Source organism: Malaclemys terrapin, chromosome 3, assembly GCF_027887155.1.
Source record: "Malaclemys terrapin pileata isolate rMalTer1 chromosome 3, rMalTer1.hap1, whole genome shotgun sequence".
Taxonomy (NCBI): domain Eukaryota; kingdom Metazoa; phylum Chordata; order Testudines; family Emydidae; genus Malaclemys; species Malaclemys terrapin.
In genome coordinates this window covers 978016-1005253 of record NC_071507.1, presented here as the reverse complement: position 1 = coordinate 1005253, position 27238 = coordinate 978016, and the positions used below count along the sequence as shown (strand labels likewise).

Genomic DNA, 27238 nt, shown 5'->3' with positions numbered 1-27238 from the left:
TATGTGTTTGCTCTCTGTAAATAACACTTCTTTTTCCTAGTTAATAAACCTTTAGCTAGTTTATTACAGGATTGCTACAGACGCTGTCTTTGGCGTAAGATCTGGGGCACCAACTGACCTGGGATAAGTGACTGGTCTCTTGGGACTGGGAGCAACCTGAATGTGGTGTGATTTTTGATGTAAGTGACAATTTATCACTAAGTCCAGCTTGCCTGGGTGGCAAGACAGACTGGAGAGTCTAAGGAGACTGTCTGACTCCAGGGTAAAACTGCTATCGTGATCTAGGAGTTCCCATTTGTTACTGGCTTGGGTCAAATCTAATTATAGAACACACTACCAGTTTGGGGTGTCAGTCCTGTTTCTGACAGTCTGCCCTGAGATAGGCACTCATGGTTGTGAGCCACTCCAGACAGCATGACAGAGATAAGGAAGGAATGTCTTGTTTTGTTTCTCATAGGGAGAATCTAATTATTCCAAATGAGAGCTTTACATTGATATTTTACATTAATAAACAGCATTTGTTCATAACAGTTTGCTCAAGTGTTTAGTTCAGTAGCATTCCTGCTGGTGTTTGGACATTTTTGCTTTAAAATATTGCAAGGGATATTGAGATTTCTTTGTACTGCCTAGCCTGGAACACTACAGGAAAAAATTTACTTATTTATAAACTTATAACCTCATTAAATTCAATGGAGCCATAGGAATCTAAATGCGGGGGACAATTTGACTCTGTATCTGCTGCTTTATAAATAATATTCTAACCCACATTAAGATTTCACTTTCACATTAACAGAAGTCTTACTGAAAAAATAAGTTTTTCACCCTACAAAAGTAGTATAGGATTCACACTAATTTTTAGATGATAACAGAATGCATGTTATGCTAATAACTCTGTATATTAGCAACTGTTGTAATTTTTGTTCTGTACTGTCATATGTAAGCAACAAAATCAAACGATACTTGCAAAGCTTCAATGTACCAGCCTACTAAAAATATTGTTAATCTGTGAATATTGAAATAATTAAGCAACTGAACACAATGGGCAGTATTTCTGGACTACTAAAGGCCTCTGGGTTACTGTGAACCAATCCCCAAGTGATTTCTACTATTCAGGAAACATAACAACCCTTGAGAACACATTGGTAGTTGGAAACTTATTGCTATCATGTAATGGGGGTTATAAACAAAGAAGGGACCATATAGCTGTTTTTGTATCCCTACTGTCTATTGCAGTTAGAGCACTGATTAGTCACTCAGCAGTAGTCTAAACCTGTCCTCTATGAATGTGATTTCCTTTACTGACTGTATTTGTTCACCTCTGAAAGCAATCATAAACAACTCAAATTATGTCCTTCCAGATTAAGTCAGGTCTATGCCAGAAACTATAAATTTGGCCTTTACTGCCAATTTATGACATAATGAATGTTTGTTTGTTTTAAAATAGAAGGTACTTAGAATATAAAACTAAATATGTTGAAAATAAACAACAATAAGCTGAATGGCTGCATGTTAAAATACTAAGAATTTAAACAAGCCGCTCCTAAAGATATCTGTGTTACAGTCTACGTTAGTGAGACATCAGAACATACGGCTGGAGTGCATCCAGACATGGTCAGGGGTCGGTATAAGTACATGAGGTCTGGGAATTAGGTAAGTCATGAGAAAGAACGGTTACCCACCCTACAATAAAACTGTGGTTCTTCCAAGTGCTGCAGGCAGCGCGGAGCCTGCAGCAGGTGTGCACACGCCTCGTGCACGCGATATCAGAGTCTTTTGAACAGCAGCGTGTGTCGTGGCTGCACATGGCCTGTGCCTCCTGGTGGGAGGGCAGGACTCTCCTTCAGCGCTCGCGCAGACTGCAGCTCTGGTTAGCTGAGGACTCAAAAGTGGGAATAGAGGGCAGGTTGTGGGATCTACACTGACAACCACCTCTCGCAGAACTCGTAGGGTAGGCGACGTTTTTTTCTTCCAGCACGTGTGAGCATGGCTCTCCGAAGGGTCTCAGAGTTCCACCTGAAACAATCAGTTAAAAGAAAGGCGTAAGGCAGCTCCCAAAGGCGGTGGCAGCCTTAGCCAGCACTGCCATCAACCCCACTGCCCCTGTGAGGGCACAGGGTGTACGGTGGAGGACAGTGACTACAGGTGGCCTCTGGCATATCGGGGGCTTCTCCTGGGTCAGTATTTGGACGGTCAGCCCCAACAGTAAGGTGACGTCCTCTGGCTCTGCTTGGTTTATGTGGTTTCTGATGAGGAAGTCAGTATTCCGAAACACCCAAGACCGGCACAGCCCTTGAGTCTTTCAGTGAATGGAGAGCGTTGTCTGTTCTGCTGCTAAAGACCTTCCCATCCCTTCAAAGGGCAGATCCTCTCTGGGGGCTTGAACTGCCGTTGATATACTGGACGTTAGAACCCATGATCTTGCCTCATCATGACAGACATGGGCACTGACCTCGCAGCTGTGTCGGACGATGGCCATGATTTTAGTGACCATTTGGCCCACCCATGATTTCTTTTAGCTTCTCTCTGTTCTCCTGTGGGATCTGAGACAGGAAGGGAGCGACCCTTACCTAAGTTAGGAAGTTATGTTTTGCAAACAAGGCCTGGAGTTTGCAACCCGGCGTGGCAGTGAGGCAGAGGAGAATGCTTTGTGCCCAAAGAGGTCTTTACCCTGAGCCGTGCCCTCTGCAGACTTTGACTTCTCCTGCACTAATACCACCACTGGGGATCCTGGTTTTGAGTGGGCCTAGAAATGTTCAAAGCCCTTCATGACACCTGGTATCTCTCTTCCACTCATTTAGAGTCCAGGATCTCTGAAATATGGGACAGGAGATTTTGGAATGCCTTGAGTTCATCAGTGCTCAGCATAGGGGCTGGTGTAACTGCCTTGTCAGGCAATGAGGCTGGGTCCTCAGGTGGAGACGGGGGTTGCGGCTGTCTCTCCACTATCTCCTGCTTGTGTGGAGCAATAGCCAGCTCCTGTGTGGGTGGCCTGGCTAACGATGCCCCTGGAGAACAGGGTCTCCTCCTTGTCCGGGATGTGCAAAAGGCAATCTGCTCCAGGACACATGCAGCGATGGTCCCCGATAAGACCAATATGGCCAAAGAAGCATACTGTGGGGTACTGGCCTGGCCGATGTTGTGGCTGGCCCAGTGCAAATCTCACCTTATCTACTGAAGGGCCCTTGTTTCGAGCCCCGCAGTACTCTCCTGGGGGTCACCCTCTGAGGGTAGGGGAGAGGGACTCCCACTTGATGCCAGTGAGGAGGAGTAGGTCGGCAGGGTGAAGAGGAGCATGTCTCTGAAATGCTGGTGTCGGGGAGTGACACAGACTCAGTGCTCGTCCCCACTTTGGTGCAGAGGATGTCCCCTCCAGAGACCAATTCCTCCACAGACAGCTCCTTGGCACTGGGTTGGATTTGGCTCTCTTTTTATGGAACAATCCCAGTGTTGATGGAGGGTCTCAGATGTTTTGTCTTTGGAGAATAGTGTTTTGTACCCTTCTTACCAGATGATTCTGCATGGTCTTTACATGGTCTGGCTTGGCCTCTCGGCATCAGCCTTTCCATCCTGAGCATAGGTGCTGCACCTACTGCTGGGGCTTTGTTCATGACCCTTTTGCTGTTTTTTCCTCCCTGATCCCAGGATATGGTGTGTGTTCCAGGGAATGCAGGTGGAGGCTCATTCTAAGCTCTGCTTTTGCGCTTGCTGTTTCCTCTGGGTCCAAAGTGACTCACACGGATTGTTCTAGCAGGTGTAACTTGAGCTGAGTGTCCCGGGACGTGTGGGTCCCTGAGGACAAGGACAGGTATATGGTCCTTCCCAGGCAGGAGAAGCACTGGCTGTGCCTGTCAGCGAGGGGGATGAGTTCATCTCAAGATGGGCAGGAACCCCGATCGCTTAGACATCCATGAGATGTGGCGGGCAGCACGAGGCCCCAAACCCGTTGTAAGGGGGTACTGGAGCGTTTCTGCTTCTTTGTTTTGGAAACATCCAATGTGCGGAAGAAAAGGGGTGAAGACAAAGTTTCTTGACCAAATTAGTGACAAAAAGGAACAAGTTTTGAAGCTCAGAAGAGAGTAGCAGGTTGCACATTCACCAGGTTCTCTCTCACAGCCACAGGCAGTAAGAGGGACCTGAGGAAGGGTCGCAGCCACCCTGCCCTTTATGTCCTTGCATGGAAACACGAGGAGCAAGGTGCACGTGTGGCCCTGATGGACACTCCTATTCAAAAGACTCCAATCTCTCATGCATGAGGCACATCCAAATCTCAAAGAACAGCATCAATATGCCAGCTTAACACAGTTCAGGAGGTGGCTCAGGAGAGCACCCCCTAAGGGAGGAGACAGGGGAGCAAACAACTGGGATGACATGTTACCAGAGCACAAACCAAGTGGGTAAGCCGGGGAGAGTATATCACCTACACTGGCTCGAATGGTCTTTGTTGCTAATCATTTCCTGGCGGAAAATGGTCCTGAACTCCAGCCAGCACCAGAGCAGTTCCCACACCCAGGTAGCATGGAGGAGACCCCGAGGAAGGTGGAGGGAGAGAAAATTGAGGTAGCTGGGGGAGACAAATTGGGTGCCGAGAGGAGGAAGAGGCAGGGATGATGGGAGGGAAATTGGACCAGGAAGAGAGGAGACCAAGGATTTAAGTATATGATAGTGACATGACAATGGCCGGTAGTTTTAATGTACGGAATTGGCAACCAACAGCAGTTAAAATATAATGGCTGTATTTTTATGACGGCATTACATCAAAGAATAATTAACTTCAGTATGTATGTTTTTCCTTTGTCAAAGGAACATGAATGAGCTGGTAAATAATGCTTAGAAGTGCCAAGCCAGTTTTTAATTACCTTTGTTTTGCTTTTTCATCCGGATGGTTGTTCTTTTAAAAGTTGTTGTAATATCATGGTAAACTGAAAATAAAAATAATATTGTTACAGTATAATTCTCTAAGAATTATGCAATTCAACGAAATTACAGAATATCAACATATACAGAGTCCAGAACTCTGATAAGAAAATTATAGCTTACTCTCTTTTAAGAATTTTAGCAGAAGGACACATCTAGATAAAATTCTAAAACAAAATGACCTTTTTACAACAGCAAATATTACTGCAATATTATATAGACAGAATCAACAGTCACTTGCAAAATACAGAGTGTTAATAAGCAGGTTATGATCCCACCCTGCTTTGCACAGTGTTTATATATGGCGCAAACTTACCTCCTTCCTGGGATTTAGGTTTAGTGGTAACAAACAACCTCCCACCCCACCCAAAAAAACAAAACAAAACACCCTGAAAAACCCTCAGCCTAAGATTTCTCCCCAAGCTTGGCTGTTCCTAGGGTTTCCCTGCAAGTTATCCACTGTCCCAAGACCTTAGGTTGCTTTATTCCTGAGACACAATCCAAATCCCCTTAGTGCTTGGCTGGAGCTAGCTGGACACATAGGACCTAACCTCAGAGGATACATCTGCACTGCATTTTAAAACCTGTGGCAGCACGTCTCAGAGCCTGGATCGACAGACTCAGGCTCGCTGGGCTCATGCTATGGCACTGAACACAGCTGTGAAGACAGTTGGCTTGGGCTGGAGCTCGGGTGCTGAAGCCCGGCGATGAAGGGTGAGTTTCAGAGCCTGAGCTGCACCGTCTACACGGCAGACACGGGCTCCGAGACTCATCACCATGGTCTTAAAATGCAGTGTCAGCGTCCCCAGAGCAACTCAGCAGCTCTAGGGCGGGGGGGGGGGGGTTCTAGCACTTGGGCTGAAGATGGCTCAGCGGAAGAGTCCTGTGCTGCTCTGCAGGGCGCTAGAACTGCCAGCTGGTAACATGGCCCCAGACTACAGCTGTGGAATTATCCCTGGCCTCGGAATAAGCCCCAAGGGGACCCCAGAGCTTTATTTTATCGACTTAAAAGGAGATGGCAAATTTAACAAAATCACTTCTCTCTGAAATTTTTTTAATGATACCGGATACAAACACCACCCAAGATTACTACAACTGAAAGAGATTACTCCACGTTTTCACGTTGTTTCCTTTGGACATTCTGCAGTGCTTGATGTATAGTCCTTACTCCTGCTCTCAAGGGCCTTTCACACGACATAATTCAGAGAAAAATATTTCTTACAAGTAAACCATAAAGAGTGGCAGGATGAGGGGGGAAAGGAGTTTCAGCTAGATGCTTATGTGCCCGACACTCCTCTCATTCTTATTAACTGGAGCATCTAATTCACCCTCCAAAACCCTACTACTCATCTCCATTTGTGACAGGATGGGCACAACTAGGTTTAAGGAACTAACACTGATGTCGGGTGCCAGACTAGTAAGTAGCTCCCATGTCCTAAAACTCTGGGTGTGACACCACTGCTGATCTTTTTCCATTATATAGCAAGACCCTTTGTGAGGTCTGCAGAAGAGCGGCTGGCGGGGAGCTGTAGGGATCCCCATCCCTCGCAGAGGCTAGGAGTTGTGGGGTACCCCCACTGCCCATGGTGGCTGGGAACTTGGGGGCCCACTGCCTCAGGTAGCAGGGGTACCTTGCAGTTCCCTGCCGCTGCGGGAGGCATCAGGACCCTGTAGCTCCCAGCCCCTGGGGTGGAAGTCACGGATTCCATGACTTCTGCGACCTACGTGACAAAATCGTAGCATTATGTATAATGCTTTGTGTAATAATGATTTATTCTATAGAGCTGTATACTAATGTTTTTCACTGACTGTCTGGTATAAAGAGAGCAGTACACAGTACTAGAAGATACTACACACGTATTTAAGGTTAGAAAACATTTTATACGTCATTAAATTGCATTATTTGAGAAGCAACAACAGTGAAGCCTGTTTTGTGGGCAACCTGAGCTTTGGCTTTGTGTTTTTATTTGAATGTTCGACCACGCAATGTTCACATTCTCTTAATGTTGTTTTCTGTCTAGAATTCCTTGGGTCTTTTAAACAGAACATGAGGAAAAATCATACATCGCTTCACACTAGAAGACTCTGAAACCTGCTTAGTGCAAAGCAATGGCCATAGTTCAATGCTGTAATCTACCACGGTTTGCCTGGACAGCACCAGGACTCCTTCCTGCACACTCAGGAGCTCTGCTGGACACAGGATCTCTCCTAAGGTGGCAGGAGGTGTGCAGGAAGATTATTTTTCTTCATAGTAATGCCCAGAGCCCCAATCAGGATCAGGCCCACTGTGCTAGCATGCGACACACATATGGGAGGACACTCTGCCTGCTGTGGGGCTCATCTCCTGAGAACCTGAGTTACTCTGGAGCTACCAAAGAGCATCAAACGCTGAACTCCTCCCGCCCTAATGCACCAACTACCAACATTCCCTTTTCCAGAGGCCTGCAGGAAGAGACCGTGACTTGCTGGGGTGCTTAGGAAAAGTGAAGTGGTTTGAGAAGGGCACGGGGCCAGCAAGTCAGCTATAGGAAGCAGGTGACTTATACAAGGTGCAGGCCCAGCAGAGGTCAAATTGTGCTCGCATAGATCTACACGAGCTGTAAACGCTATAAGAGTTTTAACGAGTCTGAAAGTCTTGGCATCTCTTAGGTTTTCGAGATTCAAATTTTAAACTTGGGGGGGAAAAAAAAAATCTCCCAGTTTAGTGCATGGGGAAGAGCAACCCATATTATGAGACCAAGCCACGACTTCGCTTTGTTGATCTTCCTATAACTGTTGATTTGAGACTGAATGAAAATAAAGGGTAAACTGGATATTCATCCCAGATAATGGTGACTATTTTTGCACAGCGGTCGGCACGGAACTATCTGACGCGATCAATATGTCTAGCCAGAACAGTCTGGGGCTGAGATTTAAGAGAGCACACTGAAGGAATGGAACAACACAAGCAGAATTACAATGTAATACGTTCAGGCAAGAAAAAGTTTAGTTATTATGTTTCCTTTTGTAACAGCTGGCTGCAGGTTGGTGTTTTTAACACCAGTTTGAAACTTTTAAAGGAGGAGTCTAAAAAAAAAAAAACCCTTCGTACTTACTTGTGTAGTTTTGATATCGCTCTACATAGTGTAAATAGTGAATTGCTCTGTTCTTTGCCTAGAAAACAAACAAGCAAAATATTTCTTCTTACAATAATTGTTAAAGTTACTTTGACTGGAGTACCTCAAATCTGCAGCTGTTCATCCAAACAAAACTACACTCAGGAAAACGAGAGTCACTTTTCGCCCACCTCGATGCCATACTGAATTTCAACAATTCTAATCAAATAAAATGTTTTCAACTAAGTGGATGCAGTCTCACATAGATTTATCTTCACTCAGTAACAGTGGTATCCAAGTTTGGTTATTTTATCATTACTGTTTGATGACAACTGAGCTGGGCATTACAACATATGAGCAGGATTCCTGGAAACCATGTGTCATTCTAAAACCTAGGGAAGACTTGAGAAAGCCACTATGCTTCAGAGAAAAACAAAAAACCTATGCTGACTGGGGTGCCTGAACATTAGAAGTCTTAAATTGTAACCTGAAACTCCACAGACAAGGGTATTTGTCCTAAAAAAAGAACAACAACAAAAGCAACCCCTAACCAAAATAAAAACACATACAAAAAAGCAGTCAGAAAAAAAAAATTTTAATTAGATTTTTTAATAAAGATTTTTCCTTCTTTCAAAGATACTGCAACTCTGAAATGAAAGTAACTGGGAACAATGCATATAAAGTTACCAGAGCCATCCCTGTTCATGTATTTTTTCGAAATACAACATGTCAACTGCAAGAGATAGTAGTATCCAATTTGGGACACCCATGAATAAGTGAACCTATTACTAAAACGAACAAGCTATTTATTTTGTATCCAGGCAAAACTCTATTAATAGTGTTTACTAAACACTGATACTTACAAACATTTCTATATTTGATAACTACAACAGGTATGAAATATTTACATTTACTTTTTAAATTACATACTTTTCTTAAAGCTGTCATCCTGTCACTTGCTTTCCCCACTGCAAAACCTGAGAGAGACAAGTAGATGCATTATTAAAAACATATACACAATGTAAACAGTACATACTTACTCCTCTTACAGGGGTTCAGCGAGAGCTATGTGATTAAACATGTCATTTCTACTACCCTAACCTCAGCACCTGTTATTTCCACTCCACTGAATTAGACATATGAAAGAAATGGACAAGAAAAAGACCCATAAAAATGTAATATTTACAACTATCTAACAACTGGATGCAGTATTGTTGTAACAATCAAAGTCAAATCAGGTTGGCCAAGGAAAGAGATTTCCCACATCCATTTGTTCCAACCAATCCCTCATACCTTACTGTTGTGTCCAAGAGGGACCCCTCTGTTTAAAGAGCTTCAAGACACCTGCCAACTTTTTGGAAGTGGGGGAACAGAAAACAAAACAGGCATAATAGCTGCAATAGTAAAAAAAAAACAGTGGAACCAAAAACAAGAGGTAAGAGTGGCTAAATAGGGTGATTGTACAGAGCCAAACATGGGGAATATGAAAATTAAGTTTTACCAACAGAGAGAAACAGCAGCAAAGCACATAAACAAGTTAAGATAAGAAACCCTGAACCTTCCTCTTACATTCTAGTACATGCTGTTACTATAGCTAACAGAAAAAAGTTAGTACAAGAACTTCACTGAATTCCGGGATCTAGTCCTATTTTTATTAGTACTGTGGTACTGTCAATAGACAATGCTTGTCCCGAAAAGCATAGAGTCAGCTTAAGAGAAGACAATTGAGAGTGACAGACAACAGGAGAGAGGATGAGGGTTATAGGCTATATTACAATTACGTAGGCTGACAACATGCACAAGGGGTGGTTCCAAATCATGGATTTGGGATATTTTGGTTTTTGTTGTTGTTGTTTTGGCAGGTGATGGGGGTTGTAACCCTGCTCTAGGACCTGGCCCAAAGCCCACTGAAGTCAGTGTGATCAGGCCCACCACTCACTTCTTGCATGAATCACAGCAAAGGCAGGTCTTGAGAGAGGATCTGAAGCAGGCTGTAGCATTATGGACTCAGTTGGGAGGGGGTAGCATGGAAGAAAGTGTGGAGATAGGTATGGGAGAAATGAATAATCAGATGGTCAAAGTTGGCCTCATTAACACAGAAAATCTTACTATCACTATTGGATTCCAGATGGCCTTAATTCTGTGCAGATGCCATGGATGCACCTTAATTCTGGCATTTCCTAACTTCTGAGTGCTGGACTTTGGTACCTTAATGTTCGTGTAATGTAGTTTTGTATATGTATATGAGACATACACACATGAAGGTTGCGAAGTCAAGGATTCAAAAGCTAGGAAATGCCAGAACCAATGGCGCTATGATACGTATGCATCATGGAACCATCTTTAATTGAATGATCACATACTATGTTTATCATGGAATGGAAGGGCAAGAGCATGGAAGGCTGGTAGAATATTTCAACATGGGCAAAACTAAGTATTTTCCTTTAGCCTTGATCTCAGAAATGGCTGAAGCACTTTGGCTGTAATTTTCAAAAAAAATATTCAGCCTGAGATAGACACCCCGCATGGAAAATCTCATCCTAAATGGTTAGAGTCTAGCCAAGTTTTAAGCAATTGAAAATAGGGACTTATACTGGGACGTATCAGGCAACCTTAATAATAGGTGGTGCTACTTGCTCTGCCCATAATAAAATGAGACCATTTACTTCTGTGACGTGAACTTTTTGCGTATGTCTCCAAAACTGAACTGCTTTTATTGCAGCCATATAACAATACACTCATATGTAACGTCCTGTCCGCTGTCACCCTTACAATACACCCCTGGTTCCTACTTCTTGCTAGGTTTTACCAAAACCATTACCTTGCATTTTCCAGGCTGAATCTCAGTTTAATTCCTCCCGTTTCTATTCTCTCCAAGTCCCTTTGGCACTCCAGTTACAGCCCAATGTACGTGGGAACCACCCACAAAATGGGGAGGAAACCTTTTTTTTTTTTTTTTTTTTTTTTTTTTTAAGAAAACAACTGATAGCATTATATTTTCAAGAATGCTTGTTAAATAAAGCTTGTCCTGCATGCAAAAGGTTAACTCTTTTATTATATAATTTAAAGAGAGTCAAACTGATTCCCATGAAGCAGAACTGGCAAAGAATAAATAATCGCAGCATAACAAAGGGCAGCCGTGCAGTTTGTTTGGAGATCTCATTATGACAAAACGCTAAGTCTGTCTAGTATTACTTTGTCCTCACAGTTTAGTCCAATGCTTCAACAAATGTCTCACGCAAACCCTGGCTACTGAAGTGAGCAGGCACTGTTAAATTTTTGTAACTGACCAGATGAAACAGAACCTTTAGAGATGAAACTTGCATTTATTTAGAAAGCATGTGTAGTTTTCTGGCTCAACTTTATATTTCCAGTGCACACTTACTGTCTGTTGGCATCTAAGTTTTAAAATACAAAGTGAAAAATACAAGTGTTTATAGGCCTAGCAGCCTTATGGAATGTTTTCCCTTTGTTTTACATTAAAAATGTGCTGTAAAGAGTACTCTGATTTATTTTTCTCTTCGCGGGGGCAAAGCAAACAAGCTAAGAGGACTTGTCCACATAAGAAGTTGAATAGTGGTATAGTTAAAGTAGTATAGCACCTTACTGCGCATATAAAAGGTGCACAAAGGTGCTTTATATCAGTATAGCTGTTCCCGTATGGGAAGGGGAATAAGAATAAACCCGCATAAGGCACTTCTATACGGGTATAACTGAATCCACACTATGGGTTGGATTGGTTTAACTCTATCAGTAAAAATCACCCTCCTACATGACAATTATAGCAGTATAAAAACTGTGTGTTGACCAGGTGTCAGAGGTCAATTCTATTCACTAGGCAATGACATCATCAGCACAAAGGGAGTTTAAATGGGAATATTTCTTTAGCCATTTTTAATGATCAAAAAAAGGTTAGGAGAAGGTTTTTCATGATGCATGGTGCTGGATTCCTGAGACACCCATTCACACTACGTGAAGTACTGGGCACATTGCCTTTGCCTACCCTATATAATTTTAGGAAGAGATTTGCTCTCTAGTCCAGCTGAAGTAGCAGGAGCTCAAGTGTAGACAAGTCTCTGGTGGATTTCAGCATTTTTTACCTTTATTAATTAGCCCGTCTCCTCAGTAAGTTCAATGCAGTGTTGAAGACATCAGAAACCATTGGAGCTTTGTCTACATTAGGGCTCCCATCAGTGCTAACACTGGTTCAGCTGAACTGGTTGCATATTTTCCCCAAAATTCCCTCATTTGCATATGGGCACACAGGGAGACTTAATATACTTCCCCTTTTGTTTGCAAAGACAAGGTACATGTGATTGGGGCCTTGTCTGACTTAGATTGCTAATGTCTCCTTTGAAGAAGGAATCCTCGCCCTGACTTTAATGCAGCATTTCCCAAACGTTTGAAAGCTGAGACCCACTCTGAGGAAAATTAAGCCAACCACTCCCCTCTAGCCAGCCTCTAGTCTTCCCTTCTTCTTGTATTGAGAAGCTTGTAAATACTTGTCTTCAAATGCACCTGTCCACAGCCAATAATTATTAGACCCATCACAATCTGAGGTTTCTATTTTTTTCAGTTTGCTTTGTGCAACTGACAGCACTTTATCTACAGTTAGTTTCGTTGATGCCCTAATACATAGTAATTTTCTTCCATGTTGAAGAAACCGATATAAATATCTGCAGGGGAGAAGTAAAACAAAACTGGTAAAACCCTGAGCTGCTGATGTCAACGGAAGTCTTGCCATTGACTACACTTCCAGGGTTTCATCAAAGTATTTTATTTTTCATTAACATTCCTGGATGTACTATTTAAAGAGAACTCCATCAGAAACTGGATTTTTTTTTTTTTAAAAAAGAGTAAATTTCTATAAAGTAACAAAGTTTAGTGTGAGCAAGAAGGTAGCATAGAAAATGTTACAGACTTATCCTATAATAAAGTAAATGTAGACTTATCCTATAATAAAGTAAATCAGGCATTAAATTTCAGATGGAAGAAATAATACTTTGGACAGATTATACTGAGGTACAGGATGAGAAAAACAAAAAGAAATAACCTTCTATCCAGTTGCCTATCTGGGAAAAAACTCGTAAGGGTACAGGAATCAGTCCTACCATCCTGTCATACACTGGTTACAGCAAGTGTGGCATGTACTAGAGAAGGTAAAACCTATTTTCAGAACATGGAAATTGCCATAAGTTTGGTCCCCCTTTCTTAATGACTTTAATTGTTCTAATGAACACTCCAAACCACTCAACGTCATAAAGCTTTGGAGGTTCTTTTTAATCATAAATAATGTGATGCCCCAAAGCAAAAAGGAACAGCATGAAAAGGAAATCACATACTCCATTTTGATCTGCCAGTGATATTGCCTTTGTCACTCAGGAATTAAATAAGAGTGGCTGTTATAACTGACAATTATACTCTAATCTTATTAGTATATTACTTTGTTTTGTGTAAAAGAAAATAGAAGTGTCCTTGATGGGCATTTTTTTCATAATCATCACTGATTGTACATTTCCATTGTAAACCTTGATTCTACTGTTCTTTCTCTTGGTATATTGATATGTATGTTAATATTCCACCCCCAAAATGAATTTGTTGTTTAAAAACCAATCAGATTAATAAACATCCCTTTGAACAACATGCTTCCCACAGCCCTACCCCAGCATCATTCACTTGGCACCTTTCAAATACATTATAATTACACCTACCTGCAGCCCCATTTCCATTTCCAACAACCACTAGGGCACTAACTGATCTTCTTCTGCCTTCCTTTGCTGTCATATTAAATACATGTTTCACCTGACGGAAAAAACCAAAGCAGTTTGCTATGAGGCACTTTGTCTTCTTAAAAAAAAAATTAATCACTTTACTAAAAAGACAGATTTGTAAGAGAAGAGCTTAGACACATGCTACATTTTTGTGAATGAATATTATATAGAATGGGAACTGACTTTAAAGATTTAAGTCTGCTAAAAATTCTGTTACTGTATTAACTAGTGCACAACAACATAAAATAAGCATTACAGTGTGGCTTCACTAAAGCAAAAGGAACATTTTCTGTGATCTCCTCTGTACTGTTTAGTTACATAATAAATGAACATCCTGTATTATGATCAACTTCACACTTAATTTCAAGCATCCTGCTTAAGAAATATCACAGCAAAGAAAGAAAATTAATGAAAATGTAAAAAGACATTAACGTCTTGCTTCCCACCTCAAACTGACACATGTTAGAAGCTCTCTCATAGAAACTGCCCAAGGCAGGTTATTGCTTTATACCATTTGAAGACTGGGATCTCAAATTACTTACTGAGGCAGTGGCAGCTAATCTGATTTCCAGGGGTAAAGATACTAATACAAACTCTACACATACTTCCAAGTACAGTGAAAATATCACTGATTTCGGAAGAATTGGACACAAAAATCCGCAGTACTGCAATGGAACCCACTTCCTGGCTCTGCCAGACTCCCTCTTGCAATTACTTCACGTCTGCGCCCAAGTTCCCATCTGTAAAATGGGGTAATGGTTCCTTTCTCCCACCCTTTGCTACTTGAGGTTTTTTTAAATCATCTACTGGTATTTCCTGATTTAGTACCTCAATATTACCATATTGCACGGAGAGAGAGTTTTTTTTGCCATTCATTTCCCAGGATAGGCTTTCCTTGTCCTTTTGGAAAAGGGGGGGGGGGGGGGGAGATACCCTGTACGAGGGTACACTTTCTGGAAACACCAATATGATTCCTTTACAGTATAGCACCAACAGCTGAATTACAGTTAATACAAGCATATTTCAAGAAGCACAATCCTTTTAATAACTGTATTAGTGTCTCAAGAAGTCAGTCTCGTAGCAGCAACATTTGGGGGAGGATTTCCAAAAAGCACCCTGCGTTGGCCTCATTCTGTACCCCCGACATACAAAGGAAAACTCCCATTGGCTTCAAGGGAACAGCCCAAGAGTGAGACCCTCTGAAAACCCCTTGGTTTCCATTACAGTAATTATGTTAAATTCAAGATGCACACATTCTAGAGATGCATCATCTTTACATACTCTAAGCTTTACTAACAGCTTGTTACAAGTTAATAGTTTTTCCTTTGACTTATATTTGGCAGGAATGGCCTGATCAGCAAAGACCCTTGAAAGAAAGACAGAAAGACAGAAAGACAGACCCATGCAGGCAATTTGATATAGGAAAGAAACCCTGTAATAATATGGAACAACAGAAAACAAGCTGAAGTAGAATGAAAGGTGCACCTCAGCCCCTCCTACTCTCTCTCTGTGTCACATAATAGCCTATTCTCCTGTGGGCTGTAATACTTCTGTCCAATTTTGGTTGTTGGGTTTAGTGAGTGGGTGCTGGATGGTGCTGGAGACTTGTGACATACAGGAGGTGATTTGGTGTTCCTTCTGGCCTTAAATGCTATGATTCTGACAACGAAAGCTGCTCTTCATGCTGTATCTAAAATATACGTTTGCTCTGCATGCAATTGTGTGTATGCTTACACCACATTCTTAACATGTGCGTGCACATACAAAGGTGGATATGCATAGGCTCAAAAACCTGGGATTACAAGTCTCTATGAAGACCTTGTTTTTCTCCCTTCTCCAGGAGGTGGCAATCACAACACATGGAATGGGCTCCTTAAGAAGAACAATTTCGAAAACTGTACTTGTCAGCTGTTTCTGAGCAGCTCTGAAGGAAAATGTGTTCAGTCACCCATCAGAATCAGAGCGATCACATCTCTCTTCAAACTCTGTAAAGGCCTTTCAAGCTTGGTAATGTGAACAGACAGCCATGACTGTTAGAACATCAGTGTCCTTAGATTCTATCTATCTTTCTCCCTTTGCCTTATTAAATCAAAGAACACATCCCTTTTCTGGAACACAGTCCACAGTATTCCCCTCCCTACTTAGGAATTAGACTATGCAGCTGAAAGCACATCATTATAAGACAATGGAATTAATTAATACAGAATTAACAGCTTGTCACTTTTATAAACAGCACAGCTCAAAAAAGCGACTGAAATCAAGTCACAATTACCCATTTATTAGACCTTGATTCAACCCAGTTTTAATGCTAACCTTTAAAATCTGTACACTGATATATTGTCAACCTTAGTCACAGTGTATGTATCTTGAATTGATTCTCCTCACTTCATTCATTATTCAGTGCTAACACATTTAAATTCAGCTTTCTCTGGAGAAATGAAAATAACAGAGCACCTCTTTGAAAAACCAAACCAAACCACATAAAATATTTATTTATAAAAAGGAAGGAATAGCTACAGTTTCAAAGGAGGAATAATGGCAGTACAAATCGGGATGCTATAGCCTAAAGAGAAGCTGCAGAAGTAACTCGTGCTCTTATTTGGGTCTTGCCCCTAGACCCATCCATAGAATAAACTTCTGACCCAAGCGTGGTGGTGTTTTCAACTCAGGCTAGTTGGCCTGACTGGTAATATAGGCTAAAGCCCAAGTGCTGCTTTCACTCAGGTAACCCATGCACTTTGCAGTGAGGATGCAGGCTAAGCTACTCGAATGCTGACAGTCCTCCAATGCCTTCCTACAATTCCCCGTGTGTGCCCAGGACAGACAAACTCTCCCACAATTTGCTCGGAAAGAATCAGAGGGTCTCAGCTCACTGCAGCACTAAGAACTATATGATGTGCCCACATAAGTCCTAGAGACCCACATGAGTAAGTGCAGCACCAGAGTGGACTCAGTAACTCAAGTGTGGCTCGCTCACACCTGAACTGGGATAACCCAAGTGTTGATCATCTGGGTTACCGCTGCAATGAAGGCATATCCATAGAGGTAATATCAGAAATTGTTTTTGTTTATTTTCATAGGAGGATCTGTAAGTCAGAACCACATTCCAGGCTACCAAACTGTAAATTACTTCATAGTTTAATGTTCCACTCGCAATCTCTCAAACATCCCAAGCCAACGATGTATAGGCTGGGCGGCTGAATGATGAAGGTAGGAAGATTTGTTTATAAAAATACAAATTGCAACTGGCATCAGAAAAACCCTATTTTCCAGACAGACCAAATTCTAACCCCAAACTATCTGAAAAAGCTTAGTTTATGGCCGTGACCTCTCATTCTCTTATTGGTAACATTTCGGGTGCTGTTCTCCAAGGTGGTTTAAAACAAACAAACCTAGGAAATGCTTTTCATTGTATCTGATGGACATTGTCAACATTATCCAGAGAAAAGACGACTTTCCATTTATTCTGAAGACAATGACAAAGCTATGATATTTGAAAAGCAAGTGTGAGCCAACATCTCATTTGAAGTGAATTATTACTCAAGAAATTTCACGTGTACCTTATAATTTTTCAGTCAAAAATGTCAAACATCGCAGACACTGCAATTTCATGCCACATTTCACTTTTGCAATATTTTTCTTTCATTGTGCCATTTGTAAAAGCATTGTCTAGAAAACCTTAACATTCAGTGACTTATGAAAAAGTTGTAATCTGTGATTCTATGCATTAATAATGGAATAGTTAATAAGTTTCATTTTTGCCACAAAAAAATCCTGTTGTGGGAGGAGCAGTAATAAAATTAGTTAAAAACCCCACCTACTCTACCAGAGAGATTATTTAAAAACCGAAAACATTCACTTTAAACACATGCTAATTATTGCTAGGTGGCTCAAGGTTAATTGAAACAATGACCTTTAAACACCAACTTACATCACAGTAACAATCTTTAATAGCATAACGAAAATATATTTCTACTTAGAAGATGCAGACATGAATGATTAGAACAATGCAGGATGCAGGTTTTGTTAGCAATGTTATGCAGATTAGAGCAGTGTTGCTCAACGAGCAATCTGTGGACTGGCGCCGGTCCCGAAGGTCTCCCTGACACAGTTTAGGAAGGCAGCAAGCCAGTCCCTAGTATCAAAAAGGTTGAGAAATACTGGATTAAAGCATGCTGACATTGACTGTATTTTCATGTTGCATCCACAGACTACTCAGCTTTGTGTTTCAAGCTAGTCCAAAAAACTACAGGAATTATGCATAAGGGTCTCATGTAGCAGTTTTCTTCAAATTTCCCACTGCTGTACTACCACCAGTGCAGCTCCACTGGTGTTGACATGCTGCCAGTGATGCTGAGCAGGGGACATGCTGGTTAAAATACGGGTGTTTGGCCACTGTTGCTTCCACAAGTTGAACTGAACCGTTGATAGTGAAAGTGTGGGAAATTGGGAACTTTTAGTGTGCGCCAACAGGGTCCACACTGGCCACTTTGTGTGCAACACGCTAGCATGCACTAGAATTTACACCCTTGCTAGTGCAAACTAATGTAGACAAGCCCTAACTTATGTCACACCAAACTCTATATACAGACTATAACATTTGCATGTTTGCTTTCTACCATATACAGGGTTGGCTTCTTGCTTCGAGTGTGTTATTGTTAATATCCTTGTGTTGCTTCCTGTGTACTTTATTTAATATTAGGTATATTCTGTGTACCAAACTGCTTATTCAAATGCACACTTCCCTGTAACTAACCCACTGAAACATACGCCAATGGTTAGAAAAGAAATAGCACTGTGCTTTGCTGAAACCTTCAGATTTGTGTCTCACTGAAAAGGATATTACATGTGTAGAAAGAATCCAACATTTCGGAGGGGTTGCATTATTGATCTAGGACCCAGCTAAAAGGTTGCCAGACCTATACAAAATTCCTCAACTGAACTGACAATGATCGAAGAGAAGCAACGAAAACTCAAAAATCTGAAAACAAGAGTAAATGACCAGAAGGCAGAGTTTCTACAAATGGCAGAGGCAGCTTCAGTGTCAAGCAAAACAACCGGTCTGCCCTTGATAAAGGGCATTTGTTTATTACTACACTCTGGTTCCTTCTACAGCTTCCCTTTGCCTGTGTGCAAGAGTCAAAAGAACTCTGACTTCACCTTACAAGCTTTGACGCCCCCCTGATTTATTTCATGCATACTAGGTCTCGCTTTCTAATTCTGACCCTGCTAAACTGCAAGGCACTGCAGAACACTGTTATGCATTGCATTTACTAAGTGGCCACACGGTTCACTGAAGGCCCCGTGTTGTGAGGAAAGAAAATGAGTTAACTTTATTACAGATGACAAAAGAAAAGAGCTCTTGTATTTACAGGTGTAACAATAGCACATGTAATCTCTGTCAAACATAACTGTAGCTATTAATCCTCATTAGCTCAAAATTTAAGTAATAAGCACCACTGTCACTTTTGGCTTTTTTTGAACCTGCCAGTCTAGGATCTCAAAGCATTCAGCAAACAACGAAGTGAGCCTGACAACATCTCTGTGAAACTGGAAGTATTATTGGCAGATGGGGAAAGTGAGGTACAGGGAGGGAGTTTAAGTCACTAGCTCAAAATCACACAGGAGGGCCAGGACTAGAAATCACATCTTGAAACAACACCCAGTCCTACCCTTTAATACTCAGAGTAGGCCAGTATTTCTTTGTGACGATCTCTGAGCCGGCTCACTGGAAACCTCAGCACGTTTGTATCTTAATTCATATTGAAGGAAAAGTTAAGCCAGCTTTTTCTTTTGCTAAATGGCACTACCTCCAAATATTACTATTCTCTTTCCGTAGCTAAACACAGCCAGTGTTCACAGTAGGGTAACATTTTGTTGTTGTTGTTGTTCACAAAACATTGGTAAGGCTGCAACTTTGTTCATAAAAAGGTTCTTGCAAAGCAGTATATTTAACTTCCAAAGAACTGCTGACAAAAGCATGGCAAATGAAGGATAAAATTAAACAGCCTTGCGGGTTAGCTTTCACCCCGTCCTTTCACCCTGACAGCAGCAGCACAGGATAATACGAATGACAAAAACAGAAAATGCATACAAATGAAGCACTAGGTATGCCATCTATTTAAAGTATGAATACTAACAAGACTTGTTTATTTCAAAACCCAGGCTCCTTACCATATAAATGATGGGACTCAATTATCTACTTCAGTTTATAGCTGGCCTTGGATACCAACAACCTTTGCTGCTGATGACAGATCTCTTAAACGACCCACCATTCTTACTGTTATCAGCTGAAATTCATAATACTCTATTAAAACCACACAGCCTCCGGCTGCTCCTAAAAACATTTTTTCCTGTTCAAATGAAGCAGATACAAACAGACTTTAACTGCTCTAGTACTGTATGGTGCAATGGCTAGTTTTATAATTTAATCTAATAGCTATACCTTGACTGTAAAAAACAAAACAAAACAAACAAAAAAACCCATCTAACATAACATACACGGAAGGCCCCAACATTACCTAAAACCTTCTCTGTAGTATCCAAACTGGCAATCAACTGAACCATGGAACTGTAAGAGCAAAAGCCACTTGCAACAGTACACCATGAAGCTAAACAAAAGCAAAGAACTCTTGGGTGCTGTTAGAATATTTTAGTTTTAACTACATACTGCAACGGAGGTGTGACTAAATTAAAATAAATTCTATTTTGACACACTTGTTAGAAAATAAATTTAGAAATCCACAAACTTCCACCCACAGTTTTAAGAAAAACGTATCTCATGGTTTTTAAGAATTTTGTGCTTTGCCGATCCCCAGGATATTCATGAACTGAAGAGCCATATGAGAAGGCGTGGTCTATTTCATTGCTACAGGGGAGCTCCACCTGGGCGGTGACGGACCAGCGAGGAAAGTGAGATGATGCCTCTTCCCCTCCCCGGCAATGCTGGGAAAAGTGTTCCTAACTTGGTAGCAGGTGCTTCCATGCCATACAGAAGTCAGTAAAGGGTTCAGCTGTGCGAGCACAAAGGGGAGGATGCTTCCTTGTGCCCTCTTCATTTTGGCTGCTTGGGTAACTGCTCAACTCTGGGGACAGAAAGGACATTTCCTACCAGGTATTGTTTTGGGTTTTTTTTAAACCAGCCTGTCAGGGTGGCTCCTCTTAGTGGGGTTTCGACCTGTCTAAGGGATCCTGGTTTACCTGCAGGGAAATTAGGGCTCAGCAGAGTGAGGATATGTTGTTCACTGTTTCATTACTTTCTGCTAAAGTATAAAAGAGTGGGGCTACGGGCATGGAAAGCTGAGGAGCGAGACAGCATGTCACCACCGTGAAGAGCCCTAGTGCCTGAGCTCCTCTTACGTAAGGGTTGTGCAATCACACACAGGTGAACAGAGTCACAGAAAGTGAAATACTGCTAGCATTGAGACTGATCTTCATTTACTAGCTAAAGCCTTTTAGACCACACATTCATATTATTTTCTCAAAGCATTAGTGCTCTCGGAGGCAATCCTAATCAACTGCCATGACCAACGTGTCATGTAAATTTATTCTCAGGAATGAAGTCCGTTTATTTCAGGCAACTATGTAGGAGAAAGAATTGCCTTCACAAAGGAATAGATGACATGGAAGTGTTAAGTCAAAGGGAACTTCTGTTCATCCCCCTTCCTTTGAGGGAAAACAGATGGAACTTAACTTCTAGCAATTATAACCCAGAAAAACAAGTCTAAAATCTGCACCGAGTGGTGTAAAATATGACTTAACGTGCAGAATGACTACATCTGGCATATGATTTATTGATTATACCACACTCTACGATGAATCCTCAGTTAGTTTACTCACAACAGCAAAGATGAAATATCTTCAGAAAACAGCAATTCAGCAAAACTTCACAAGGGCTATGTGAATTAAAACTCAGTGAAGCAACACTCTTTGGACACACATCATCTATCTAAATAAAGCAAAAAACTATTTTGTGTAACCTGACAAAACATCACAACACTTTAATCAATCAAGATATTTCATGTAAGTCATATAGGCGATCTGGCAATCTGTGGAGACTAAACATTTTCGAACTTTTATACATACATAGGCTTATTTTTTTCTTAGTGAAGAAAGAGGAATGGAACAATTCTAGTGTTATTTCACCACCCAGCAGTAAAGAGTTTGTCAATGCATCCATGATAGAGCTCCCTGTCTAGAGTTGGGAACACAGCTACTGAAGCTCACTTTGGGTGAAAATCAATTCTAAAATGTTTCCAACTCTGGAGTTATTGATTTTTAAATTTCCTCCTTTGAAACCGAGAAGGAAGAAGCGTGGTCTAGTGGCTTATTACTATAGTGCCTACAAGCCCTGGTCATGGACCAGGACCAGGACCACACCACACTAGGTGCTGAACAAACAGAACAAAACAATAGTCCCTGCCCCCAAAGAGCTTACAATTTAACTAGAAAAAAGACAGATGGACAGAGTAGAGAATACAAGTAAACAAAGAGACAATATCAAATCAGGATTCTTAGGTTCTATTCCCATACTCTGCCACATACTTCCTGTGTGACTACAGAACAGTCACCCACATTTTCAAAAGTGGGCTCTGATTTTGGATGTCCAACTTGAGACAACTTGGGCTGGCTTTTCAGATGTGCAGAACATTTATAACTCCAACTGAAGTCAAAGAGAACTGTGGATTCTAAGCATGTCTGAAAATGCAGCGCCCAGGTCCCCCAGGAGACCTCACATAAGAACAGACGAACAATCTAATAGCCGGGGTAGCTGATGGCAATAATACAGACAGCCAGTCACTTTCCCATTGGATGATCCTCTCAGCAAGGGCATGAGGAGAAAATTAAGTCCAAAGAGCAGTGACCAATTTATCAGAGGAGGACAGGGACCATCGGATGGCTGCTCAGGAATACAGCTGTCATAACAGCTTCAGTTAACTGCACATTTGGGTGAAGAAGGGGTTGGTGAACCAGTGTACAACAGTCTGGGGAAGTGCTTTTGTCCCTTTCTTTGTAGAGGGCTAAAGCAGGCTGTAAAGTTGCTTGAAATAACATTTTAAATGGGACTGTTATAATTGTATATCATTTTCAGATTAATGAACAATGTTCTGTCAGTGTGTTAACTCAGATGTAATTTCCAGTGTGCCATCTCCTCCCCCTTTCAATCACACAAGACATTTTTGTTAGTTGCTAAGGTGGCTCTAAAATGCTATTCCAATATTAGCAAAAAATCTCAGTTTCTCCCACTCTGTCCACCCAATGTATTTCAATGGAGTCAAAAAGAGAGCTTCCTATTTTCACCTCAAATCTTCCTCTCTTTAGTTTTCAAATGCTGATGAATATGGGTTCTGAATTCAACATTTCTGTATGGAAAAATATATCACAAGATGTGCCAGTACCATTTCAACCAAGAGGCAATTGGCTACAGATTTAGAAGAGGTGACACAAATGGACAAGACAGGGAGGCAAGAGACAGCTAAAAATAATCAGACAGAAAATTGCCTCTTGCATCCACAGATGATATCCCTGGTACAACAAGTATCTGAACTTCTGCTTCCACATTGTTTTTTAAACCACTAGATAAAATACAAGTAACTTTTAGAAGTCTATGTGAAAGTATTGTTGTTAAAAGACTTTTTGTATTCCCTATTCTCAGTGGCTCTCAACCACGGATATGCGTACCCCATGGGATACGCACAGGTCTTCCATGTGGTACATCAACTCATCTAGACATTTGTCTTGTTTTACAACAGGCTACATAAGAAGAACTAGCAAAGTCAGTACAAACTGAAATTTCATACAAACAATGACTTGTTTATACTGCTCTATATACTATACACTGAAATGTAAGGACAATATTTATATTCCAGTTGATTTATTTTATAATTATATGGTAAAAATGAGAAAGCAAGCCATTTTTCAGTAACAGTGTGGTGTGACACTTTTGTATTTTTAGGTCTGATTTTGTAAGCAAGTAATTTTTAAATGAGGTGAAACTTGGGGGTACACAAGACAAATCAGCCTCCTGAAAGGGGTACAGAAGTCTGGAAACATTGAGAGCCACTGACCTATCTTACAGTAGCTATTCCTCATTTAAATGAGACCGTAATGGGGCCATATAATTCATGCATCCTGTCTCTTACCCCAAACTGTGCAGGAAGCATGAAGATTATTGCAGGACTGGTGCTGTGTTAAGCCCTGAAGAGCTGGCAAAAGGGACAGGGTCAGGAGCAAGTCTCACTTGGGTCCTCCACCCAACACACTACGTACCTTCTGAGAGTGTGTCAGGATTGGGGGAGGGTGTCCTCCTTCCCTTCTTAACTGACAGGTGTTTGGTAGCCAATATTTGCCTTCTCTCCCAGCTGACTTCTATAGGTAAATTCCCCTAAGAGCTTTTCCAATAGATGAACAGTCTGAAGGCTGCATCATCCAACGTATTGGGTTTATTTATAAACTCGCTTGTCAGCCTGCTGTTTGTTTTTAGAGAGACTTGCGTGAACTAAGAGAGGTGGCCCGAGAATCGGGAAGCGAATATGGCTCCAGGCATAAAGACAGCATTGAAAAGTGCACAGAAGAGACATGAAAAGAAAAGAACAGAGCTTTGAGAACAGCGTCCTATCTGCCAGTGTATAGCATTTCAGGACATATGGTGGAAGCTCCCAAAGAGAGCATTCTGCACGGAGGTCTACTATCTACATGAGTGTGGGGGTGACTTATATGTTCAAACTCCACACTAACCATTTACGCTTCTTTTCTGCGTTACATGGGTTAACATGTACAGGCTTGCACATTTACTACCCATACTTTTTTCTTGATAGTGGATGCAGCTGAATCAATAGGTTATCCTGAATAGCTGTATGTTGTGAAATACATGCACTTCCTAGGAAGTTTAACCTGGCATTGGTCACCTGCCTTTTTCTTTAAAGACAGTGTGAAGAGAAAAACAAAAAAGGCATTACAGTGGGCAATCAGCTTCTGATACTGCAAAAACTGTTTATTGTACTATCATTTTTAGGAACGGGTTAGACACCGGTCAGAGATCGTATACTGCCTGAGCGCGGGGGCTGGACCGGACGATGACCTCTCGAGGGCCCTTCTAGCCCTCTGTTTCTACGATTCTATTAAAACAATGGTGCTCATAAGAAATAACTTACGCACCAGTGTAAACACACATTTGATTTACTGGGGTGGTCCCATGACAGGTACAGAGTCTGCTGAATCTCAGCTTTTATTTAAAAAATATGAATAGTGTTTCGGTCCTAATGGTTGTGAAGATGACTTCTCAGTGTGAATGGCGTTTACACCAATGCGGTGTTGTCATCAGACTCAGCAAACACCCTGAAGCAACAAACTGTGTGAGGCACTCTGTTACCCTGTTCATCTCTCTGGGATATTAATTGTAAAGCCTACTGTGGACATTTAACTATTTCACTGCTGATCACATTAGCATATAGAATAAGGGAAGAGTGCAGGAGGGAAGTGGGAGCTGCTGCTTGGGGGAAAGTGTTGAGAGAAGAAGACAGACAGGGAGGAGGAAGGGAAGAGAAAAAGGGCAGAAACACAGTGATGGTCCTAAAAGCAAGCCTTGTTTACCCCCGAATGTGACAAGACACTTAAATAAGTGAAAGTTTAGTTACTATATAATCAGAATACTACTACTTCCCAGGTCTTATAGATCTCAAAGTGCTATACAAAGAAGATCAGAATCATCATCATTTACAGATGGGAAAACTGATGCACAGAGCAGGTACGTGACTTGCCGAAGCAAGCCAGTGGCACAGCCTGAACTAGAACCCAGGTATAAGAGCCATATTCCACACTTGATCTTTGTGCAAATCTCCCAAAGTCTTCAAAGAGAACTGCTGTGGATTAAGGGGTGTGTAATGTCCTAAGCTTATCCCCCAGCACTCAGATCACGATTAGAAATGGAGTTAGAAATCTACTGAATTTAATAATGAAACTGCTGGATACTTATCGAGTGGGAATGTTCTTGTAACGAAAACTATGATAGCTCTGGGAGAGACACAAGCTTTTCATTGGGCCTATAGTCTAAGAGGCCAATGCACAACTCTATAGTTAGAAAATATCTCAGCTGCAGAAATTCATATGTAGTTAACTGGCCAGAAGTCACTGACAAGCACCATCCTGCCGCAGTGTGTTCAGGACTATCGCTGGAAGATGCATCAAGAGAACCCTTAGCTGCAGCCTGTAGCCAGCTTTCCAGAATGACATGCTATCATAAAATATTAGATACATGCTTGGTACTTATTATATTATTCATATTATTCATATGCCAAAGCTATGCTAGTCACATTCTGCAGGGCCCATCCAGCGCCAAGAACCTCCCTGGCTGCTCGCTCTGCACAGCCTTCTGCAGCCACCTGAGGCCACCTGCTTGTGAACAGCAGCAGCAGAGATTCTGCTGAGACCCCTTCACCCTACACGGAAATCACACTCAGTCCTGGGAACGAGTGTCCCTCCAGCCCTGGTCCAAACGGGGGAAAGCTAGTCACATGGGGAAGGAAGCACTCAGTTATAGGGAACCCGTCAGCAGCAGCGGATTACTATTTTATGGAGAGGGGATGGTACGGTACCAAAGACTCTGCTCTTCCTTCCCAGGTAAATTTGTCAATTACATTGATCTGATCTGTCTTCCCATTGGGGTCCACATTGGAGATCTGCACTATACCTACTGTAGGTGCTCCAGGAGCTGGGTGCATTGGGGAACTGGAGTACAGGCCTTCTGGCAGTCAAGGAATTGTTCTATGGATTTGTTTTCCTCTAAGTATGTGTGCCAGTCCCAGCTGCAGGACAGAAAGAAGGCTTTCTATAGGGCGTTCCACGGTGCCAGAGTCTGCAGCTGCCCAATGGTGGGTGCGTCTTAAAAAGCTGCATAGTATATTTATATTTTGGATCAGGTCATTAGATTAAATTCTTCTGAAAAAAACACACTGTGTGAAATTTGTAATCACATATCGAATTCTAATGAGGTGAAGAGAACTTATTTGCAATTAAAAATCAAAGATTTATGCATGTGCACAAATCCTGTTACAGGCCAGTCAGCTCCACTGTACTTCAGAGTCTGCCAATTTTCATTATTCACCTCTGTTCTGTAAACATCAGTTAACTTGGAATTGAAGCAACTTTGTTAAGAAGCACTTTTACCTGTTTTTAAAATAACATATGAAAGTTTGTTTTAAAGTGGCAGTGAAAAGATTATGCTCTTGAAATTATGCAGCATTTTAAAATACAAGATTTCAGAGGCCATTATGATGGTTTATGACTTTGGAGTACCTTTTCCTTTCCCAATTTCCTGCTGGAAACTCCCTCTGAAGAATTCTCTTCAGAGCTGTCTGGTCCCACTGTGCAGCCTCATAAAAGGGTCACTGGCCTGGTTTACTGCTTTGAAAAGCTGCTAGAACCTGCCATTTCATGTGGCCCCAATGGCTGGTTCACTGG

General features: G+C 41.6%; 1 protein-coding gene across 1 annotated transcript in view; it reads right to left on the bottom strand.

Moving 5' to 3' along the window:
• The window catches only part of MRPS5 (mitochondrial ribosomal protein S5), an 85522-nt gene that overhangs the window by 6871 nt on the left and 51413 nt on the right, over positions 1–27238 (bottom strand). The window contains exons 6-9 of the mRNA XM_054023185.1: positions 13721–13811; positions 8940–8986; positions 8010–8067; positions 4857–4919 (exon numbers count right to left, since the gene is read on the bottom strand). Coding sequence (XP_053879160.1) covers positions 4857–4919; positions 8010–8067; positions 8940–8986; positions 13721–13811 — 259 coding nt within the window. The remainder of the gene's footprint in view (positions 1–4856; positions 4920–8009; positions 8068–8939; positions 8987–13720; positions 13812–27238) is intronic.